The sequence below is a fragment of the Cicer arietinum genome, chromosome 3 (assembly GCF_000331145.2).
Source record: "Cicer arietinum cultivar CDC Frontier isolate Library 1 chromosome 3, Cicar.CDCFrontier_v2.0, whole genome shotgun sequence".
Classification (NCBI taxonomy): domain Eukaryota; kingdom Viridiplantae; phylum Streptophyta; class Magnoliopsida; order Fabales; family Fabaceae; genus Cicer; species Cicer arietinum.
The window spans coordinates 527,105-535,538 of record NC_021162.2 but is presented as its reverse complement, the minus strand read 5'-3'; the positions used below and the strand labels follow the sequence as shown (position 1 = coordinate 535,538).

General features: G+C 31.3%; 1 protein-coding gene across 7 annotated transcripts; it reads left to right on the top strand.

Moving 5' to 3' along the window:
* Positions 1 to 1,378: 1,378 nt before the first annotated feature.
* Positions 1,379 to 8,428, top strand: LOC101513561 (putative E3 ubiquitin-protein ligase LIN). Of its 7 annotated transcripts, XM_073365831.1 has the most exons (10): positions 1,380 to 1,596; positions 2,049 to 3,400; positions 3,488 to 3,637; positions 3,804 to 3,956; positions 4,317 to 4,344; positions 4,432 to 5,047; positions 5,518 to 5,662; positions 6,390 to 6,659; positions 7,123 to 7,429; positions 7,805 to 8,428. In XM_073365831.1, the coding sequence occupies exons 2-10, from the start codon at positions 2,093 to 2,095 to the stop codon at positions 7,921 to 7,923; spliced, it is 3,096 nt and encodes a 1,031-aa protein (XP_073221932.1). In that variant the 5' UTR covers positions 1,380 to 1,596; positions 2,049 to 2,092; the 3' UTR covers positions 7,924 to 8,428. The 7 variants fall into 7 exon arrangements, with proteins under 7 accessions (XP_073221934.1, XP_073221931.1, XP_073221932.1 ...); XM_073365833.1 differs by lacking the exon at positions 3,488 to 3,637 and having other exon boundaries at positions 1,379 to 1,596; XM_073365830.1 differs by having other exon boundaries at positions 1,379 to 1,596; positions 2,049 to 3,637; positions 3,807 to 3,956.
* Positions 8,429 to 8,434: the final 6 nt, after the last annotated feature.

The window sequence follows — 8,434 nt, the reverse complement described above, 5'->3', positions numbered from 1 at the left end:
TAAGGGATAAATGCTGTATCAATTATGCCATCTACATCGTCTACATTTGTACAAATTTTATATATGCTTACTTTGGTGTTAAGTGGTTGGACTCACGTTCTCCCCACATAATTTATTTTACATTACGTTAAACATGTGCTACCTATTGTTTAATTACAATCTCATAGCCAAATAATACATTTGTTAATTAATTAATACTGTCATATATTCCAATAAGTCATCGAGAATGCATCTAGCATTTCTCCTGTATTTCTTTTGTATTTAACTCGGTGTACTTTTAACATTTAATTATCTGATTATTTTGTCATGGTTTTTTGGAGTTTGATTTTATTTTATTTTGTATTTCCATGTGTCACCTAGAAACAACACAAAGAATGGATCCACCGGGTTATAAACTAGTTTGATGGGACAAGAGGGATCGAAAAAGGTGGCAGTTGGTGATAGTTAGTGACTTAGTGCTAAGCTACTATTTTAACATATATTAAATGATACTAGCATTAGATATATATTAAACAATTTTTTTAATAGACAAATTTTAGAACAATAGTTGTTATTAGTGTATGCCACTATTTTAATCACGTAGAATGCTATCACTTTGATATTTAAGGCGAGTAAAAATTCGAATTAGTTGTTGAATAGTGAAAATAATATCTAAAAGATATAATTTATTATTATAATAATATTTGAAGATATAATTTATTGTCAATATTTTCTAATTATTATAACTTCAAATATTAAATTAATTGACTATTTAATAATCGAATATTAATTTAAATTTTTGATTGAGTTATCTACACTTTCGAAGAGTAAAAATTAATATGGTGATTTATCTGTTGTTATTAAGTTAATATTTTTTTGATATTCATTCTATCACTTTTGATCCTTAATTTAGATCAATTGAACTATCCAACGAGTTGAAAAAATTCGCTCATACTTCTCTTGAGAATAATATGCCATAAATTTAAATTTAAATATATATATATATATATATTATTTTTATTTTAACTTTTTATTAATATAAATGTATTTTATTATATAGCGAGTACTTCTCTATCTAAATTTTAAATGCCATTAAATTAAAAAGAGAAGCATGAGACGGCCTGCAAATTGGAAAAGGAAAAAGAAAGAAAGAAAAATGGCAAAGGGAAAGACAGTTACATATAATGTCAACCGTCTTTGAAACATTCATATGTGTCTGTCATTTTCAAAAGTCTTCTCCTTTTGTTTGTCTCCTTTCACTTGTCATATGAACTCATCCTCATTCCTTTGTTGCCAGTTGTTGTTTCTTTTCCACTATTTTCTGTTTCTTCCTTTGTTTTATTTATTTATTTTTTTATCATATAAGATAATCAACCAACCTCTATTAAATTATATATATCATGCTCTTTCACCAATCATCATTCTCCTATGTTCTCTCTTCCCAATATTTTTTCCTTCATTTGTTTCAAAACTAAACCAAAAACAAGTTTCGTTTTATCTTTGTGTTTTGGATTTTGCATGCATACCAAATTTTATCAAAACAAGAGATGTTTGTTAACAAAGTTTTATTCTTCTGGTCTTGAAACCAAAGCTTACAACAATAAACAACTCACTCAGGTAAAATCTCATTTCCTCTCAAATAATCAAAGTAGTATTGAAACTTTGTATTAAAGACGTATGTGTTTGATACATGTGGTGACATTCAATAATAATGTATATTCTCTTATATGATTGTTCCATATTTACAGTCAGTGTTGTATGTCAGTGTCGTATCTATGTTAATGTTTCGTAGCAATTGATAGGATTATGGTATTTTGATTATATATTTCTATTTGCCTAAAATTAATCTATCTTTGATTTTAGAGCTAGACTATGAGGGTTGTTAGTTAAGATTATTCTTTGACACTTTAGATTTAAGGTGTCTCAGGTGTTTGAGCCCAACACAATAGCGATGTATTTGGTTATATCAATTACTATTTTTTAAAATTACTATCGGTGTCTACGTGTCATTGTCGTGTCTGATGTCTGTCTCTATGTCAGTGCCTTATAGGTCTGATCTTTGCCTGCAGGAAGATTTACAATTCAGTTTCAATTTCTGAGGACAAAAGTGTCAATGGCTTCATCTTTGGAAGAGCTTCTTGCAGAGGAAGGTTTCAAAGGAAGAAGAAGTGTACAAAGGTCAAGATCTTCTTTCCACCATGGTGCTTCAAGTGATCCACTTCACTCCTTAGAAGACAGACTTTGTGTATCATCAAGTGAAAGAATCAAAACAAATAAATCTAATAAGTCTAAAACAGCCTCAAGATATCAGATTAACAATACAACCAATAACAACGTGAGATCAAAGGCTAACATTTTCATAGGAAACAAGATAAATCATGAATTGTCGAAGAATGACGAAACTGAGAAGAACAAGTCTTATAATAATTCATCAGAGTACATGTCAATGCCAAGGTATGAAGATATTGATAGTGATGTTGAAAATGTTACAAGAGGCAAAGACAAGTATTTCAATGAAGTTGTGGAGAAGCCAATCAAGGATTCATATATGCTTAAAAACTTGAGTGAAAATAGAAAGAATATAAAACACAAGGAAAAATCAGACACTATATCTAATAGTAATACTAACAGCAAAAAAAACCATGATGCTATTATGCAGTTGCAACAAGATGCTTCTTCAAGTCTTGCTCTTGATGAAGTTGCTGTTAAAGCACTAGTTTCCATTTTGAATAGATACATAGAAAGTTTTCTAAAGGACGAAGATTTTCGGGCTGCCATGCGCCACGATTGTTTCTCCTCCTTGAATTTCATTCAATTGGAGGAAGAAAATAGTTCTGAGACCAAAGTGATTACAAGTCTTGAACAAGCAATTGAGTGCATAGAACAAAAAGCTGATTCTGAGGAACCTGTATCTGCGAAAAATCTGAAAAGAGCAACAATGCAGCTTAGCATTATAACTGGTTTGAGTTTGAATGATCTTAAGTACGATTTTACGTGCGGGATACCTAATTTCAAGTTGTCGGCTTGCGCTCATCTTTACCTCAGTGTTGTATATTTGATGCAAAAGAAAAAGAAAGTTTCGGCGAAGCATCTGTTGCAAGTCTTCTGCGATTCGCCTTTTCAGGCGCGGACGATATTGTTGCCTGAACTTTGGGAGCATTTATTTTATCCACAACTTTGTCATTTGAAGGAATGGTATAACAACAAGGAAGCTGAAATTGTTGATACAAGAAAGCTAAAATTTCTTCAAAAAGTGTATAATGAACATTTGGATTCAGGAACTCAAATCTTTGCTGTATATTACAAAGATTGGCTTATTGAAGGAGTTGAAACTCCAACTATTCCTTCTATTGGATTTCCATCATTTTCTGTTACTAGTCCTTCTTCAGAATCTTCTGAAACATTTTCACCACAGGCAATGGTAAGCAAGAAACTATATGATTCTTTCTTTGGTAAATATAGTAAACCTGAAATCTATGAAGTTGATGATGATGATGATGGTGATAAGGATGAAGGTAGCTTTGAAAATTGCGAGAGAGGATCTTATGGTTCGACCTTCGTTAAAAAGACGTTAATATATGAATCCGAAACTGTTAAATTTAGTGATCAAAGTACTGAAGATTTCACTCCAAGTGTATCAGTTCATGCATTCTATCCTGTATGTAATTTCACCTTACTGTACAATTACTTGTTTGAGGAGTGAATCATAATAAAAGAATCATAACAATTGTTTTTTTTTGGTAATGATGTCCTTCTGATTGATGTCACATTATATTTGTTTATGTTATGTTCTCACATTTCACATTGTTAATAATATTTGGCAGCAGAAAGGAACATCTAGGATAGCTGCAGAAGAATGGAAAGAGAGGAATTCCATAAATGCCCCTCGAAAGTATTTCTCCTTAGAAGCTAATTTAAACAGTCACATAGGCGATGCTCTACCACATGAAAAAGCAAATGAAATTTCTCTCAGAAAGGTAAGGATGTTTTAAAAATGTGAAAAAACATACAAATCACTGTGTCAATTGTCATCATCTAATTAAGTGTTGTCAAATAGCAACACTATGACGCTTGGAATTTGAACATATCACTATTATTCTACGGTACATTATTCAGTATAAAGTATTGTCAAATAGCAACTATTGTGGCGCGATAGCGCTTATGCATTGCAAAATTTGAACAAGCATTTGTGTTCTGTGGTATGCGATTCACAACATTGATCTAATTATAGATTAGCCTTCAACTATGCTATAAATGTAGTATCTCTTGATCATTTGTTTATATTAGTATTTCATATTTATGATCACGTTCTCTGATATATCTTTTGTTATGTGCAGCCAAATAAGATAAGCTCTATTCTTGAAGGTAAGAAAAATAATATGTAGCTTTTTTAAGATAGCATATGAATTTCCTAGCTGAAAAATAATACATTACATAAACATTTTGGTGTAGGATCATATTTTCCAAGCATACCACAGGAATTCATTTGTCCTCTCACTAAAAATATCTTTGAAGAACCAGTCACACTAGAGTCTGGTCAAACTTATGAAAGAAAATCCATCAAGGCATGGTTTGAAAAGGGAAACAAAACATGTCCAGTAACAGAAAACACTTTAGAATGTGTAGTCATTCCATGTACCAACCTTCTTTTGAAGCGTTTGATCGATAACTGGAAGTCAGAAGATTTCAACCGCCTTCTTGATTTCGCCTCACAAACAGTGGAATATTCAAAGGAACTTAAGTTGAAAAAGAGAGATGAGGCTGCGGTGTTCATGTTACAAGGTCTTTTCTCATCCTTGAAAGATGGTGACAAATCAACTTATGCTAAGCATCTCATCTCTTTAGGAGTTCTTTCATTTCTCTTTAGGAGATTTGAATTTGGAAATCTGGAAGAAAAATCACATGTGCTGGAGCTCTTGTTAAATTGTATTGAAGAAGACTCTAGTTGCATATATAAGATAGCAAGAAGTGTCAATAGAAAATGTTTTCTTGAGCTTCTTCACAGCAAGGAGGTTACCCCAACAACAAATGCAATACTATTACTTACTGAACTTTTGTCAATTAAGAGGTGAGATTTATCAAATTTTGGTTTCTTTTTCACAAGGGGCCCTTTTGATTATTATATAGCCTGGTGTAAATTACTTGTCAAAGGGTCCGTTTGGATCAAATTATTTGAACTTATCTACTGGTATAAGAAACTTTATAGAAACAATTTATGACATGTTCATAATTTGTTTTCGTCTTATTTCTATATAAGCTCTCTAGGATAACTTATATGAAAATAGTTTAACTTTAATTTATCTTTTGTTATAGAAATAGTTTATATAAAAGCACTTATATGTTAAGCGTTAATGTTTTTGAATGTTTAATTAAGCTGTTTATTTGAATAGAGTAAATTTATTTGAAAAATTATTTTCGCTCAATTATTTATCTGCTTATTATGTGTATTATAAATTTTGAGAGAAAAATTTGTTAATAGAACACCTAATATCCACTACTCTTTTGAAATATTATTTACTATACAAGTTGTTTTTGTAGGAGAAAGGATTTTAGTTCTTTCATAAGTGGCTTGATGGGTGAAAATGTATTTAGTACAATGCATATTCTGCTCATGTATCTCAAGAATTCTTCTCCAATTGAAAAGCCTCTCATTGCTGTCCTCTTATTACACTTTGATCTACTGGTATGCTCAAATAAATTTCAGTTTCAATTTTTGTACTAAATTCATTGTAGAAGTTAAATTAGGAAAATAAATAAACATTATTTTTTATATATGTGTCTTACGGAGGATGCTATGGTGGACCACCTTAATAAGTGGTCCGCCATAGATCAGTGTTTAAAAGTTCATTGAAACTTGACTATACTCGTCGGAAGTATAAGTTAACTATCTTCTTTGTTTTTACGCTTGAGACAATGACTCGATTGATGTTAGTTTGATAAAATAAGAAAAATTGAAACAAGACCGACTCAAGAGATAGGGAGATCTATGCCGAATTTAAATATGAGGACTTTTAGAGTCTATAATAGTATTTTAGTATAATTACTATTTTTTAATGAAAAACTATATTTTAGATACTTTAGCATAAAAAAATCATTTATTAAATTAATATAATCGATTTTGTATAATATTTCTTTCTCAATTAATAATTAAGTCAATTAATTTAACATTTGTTGAAGGCCTAAAGCAATGTTGCTTTGGTGTCCTTTAAAACTCAATTCGTATCCAATCAACATCAATCAAGTCGCTATCTTACCTGTAAAGACTAGGAGAGCTGTTAAATTATACTTGTGAAGAGTGTTGTCAATCATTATTAGAATTTCGAATGACATTTAACCACTGGTCCACTATGGAGCACCGTAGAATTTCCCATGTTTTACATATATTGTTTCTTAACATGCTTTCACTGCAGGTTGAGCAGCCTCAAAAGTTTAGAATATATAGAGAAATGGCTGTGAATGCCATTGCAGAGGCACTTGATGGCAGCTTAAATGACGAAAAGATCCGAAAGAAGTGTTGCAGAGCTCTTTTAATCTTGTGTGGCCATTTTTCTTCCACTGGAATGATAACAACAAGGACTAGCATCTTAAAGCAAGCAGGTTATAATAATGGTAGCTCAGAATTGAAATATCCTGGCCATGATGATGATGAGGATCAACAGTTAGATATAACCATTTCACTGGTAAGTTTTTCTTTTATTAATCCAATGACAACTTCAGTTAATATGGATTATCTTGTTTCTTGAAGAATAAGAAACCGTTGGGTATGACTCGTAGTTACTGATAAGTGGGCAGGTTGCTCGAGTGGGGCGAGCCCCTTGTGAGACAGTTTAGTTAATATTGTAAACTGAGTCGTAATATTTAAACACAAGTTGTCTATATAAACCCTAAGTTTGAAATAATAAAAAGGTATTGCAGCCGCTCTGGAATCAATGATGTAGGCAAGATTTGGTATGTGATCAAATATTGCGTGTTGTCTTTTTGCGTTTTTTGTATCTATTTACTTTTGTACTAACATAAACAATTAAGAACCTTGGCTTACTGAAGAAAATAAAATGGCTATAACTTTGCATTGTAAATCAAGAAATTTTTGCTTCTTGCATGAGTCACTCTAGGCTGATAATATAATATTAATTAAAATCACAGGAAGATGAAGAAGAAAGAGATGAAGAGTTCCTAATGAAGTTGTTAGAATCATTGATTGGGGATGGAGAAAGTCCATTTTTGAAGACCATATCTAGATGTTTAGATTGTAGACATGTAGATTTGGTGAGGGCTTGTCTAATAACTGTAACATGGTTGAGTTCATCACTTTCTAAACTATTTCATGCTGGATTGCACCTTCCTGCCTTCTTAGCCATCATCTCTCAGCTGAAAGGAATTCTGCAAAATGGAGAACTTGAGCTCAAGACTCTTGCTTCTATGTCCTTGCTTAACTTCAGTAAAATATCAGGTTTTGCACCTTAAGCATTTATTTGCTAATTTTTGATATAAAAATATTGCCTATTTGAAAACTATTTAAGGCAATTATCGTTTTAAATGTTACCGTCCCCGTCTCATTATAAGTGTCTAAAAGGTAATTCATTTCTTAAGAAAATGATTAGCTTGAAAGTAGTAGTAGAGAAATAGTTAGATGAACTATTTAATTAACTGATGACTTTGTTAAAAAGATGTTAATAAATGTTGTCTTGGTACTAAACGTGACACTTTGATAGAGAATTATGACATAGGGTGTAATAAAATAATCTGGATATATATAACCGTGCTGTTTCATTAAGAGGACACAATTTATATTTGGTTGTTTAAGATCTTGCAAATTGTTTTGTAGAATACAGAACACTTTTGAAGATTATGGCAGAAGATATTGCTCCCCTTCTTCATGGACTAGTTGATGTAATATGGACTGCAAAGAAACTGCATGCCATTGTGTGTAGGGAGAATCTTTAGTATATCTTAATTTGCCTCCTCATTTTGGAGTTCCAATTTTGATGGCATAGACTGTTGGATAAAGTAAATGCTAATTTCAACATTGTAAATTCTTTTCTAAATAAAAAAAAAATGTATATTGATCTCATCAAACCTCCTTAAGTTTTATCAGGATGAATAATTGCAAAATCTTTGTCATTGTTCAACTTTATAATAAGTTTCTAAAAGGTTATGATACCGTGGAATTAAGAAGGTGCATCCTACATGGTTAAGAGATCTTGAAAAATTGATAAATGTTATTAAGTAACTAAAGTTTGTTTCATGCATTTCACACTATTTGTAAGCAATGCACATATAGATCCCCTACAGCCGCTGCACAGTGAAGTAATTGTGAGAACCGTGTGAATTCCACTTGATGCATGGAACTATTAATTAACCATTTGATCCTCTCTTCAAATTTCAAACACATCATTAAATTAAACCAGAAAGAAAAAATGTCTCTATTTATTTACAGTCATAAAGAATTTCCCTA

Bases quoted from the DNA above. Each gene is read 5' to 3' on its own strand.
- LOC101513561 (XM_073365829.1), top strand. From the start codon at position 2,093: ATGGCTTCATCTTTGGAAGAGCTTCTTGCAGAGGAAGGTTTCAAAGGA. The intron at 3,638-3,803 runs GTATGTAATTTC...AATATTTGGCAG, and splicing joins CAGTTCATGCATTCTATCCT to CAGAAAGGAACATCTAGGAT. The intron at 4,345-4,431 runs GTAAGAAAAATA...ATTTTGGTGTAG, and splicing joins GATAAGCTCTATTCTTGAAG to GATCATATTTTCCAAGCATA.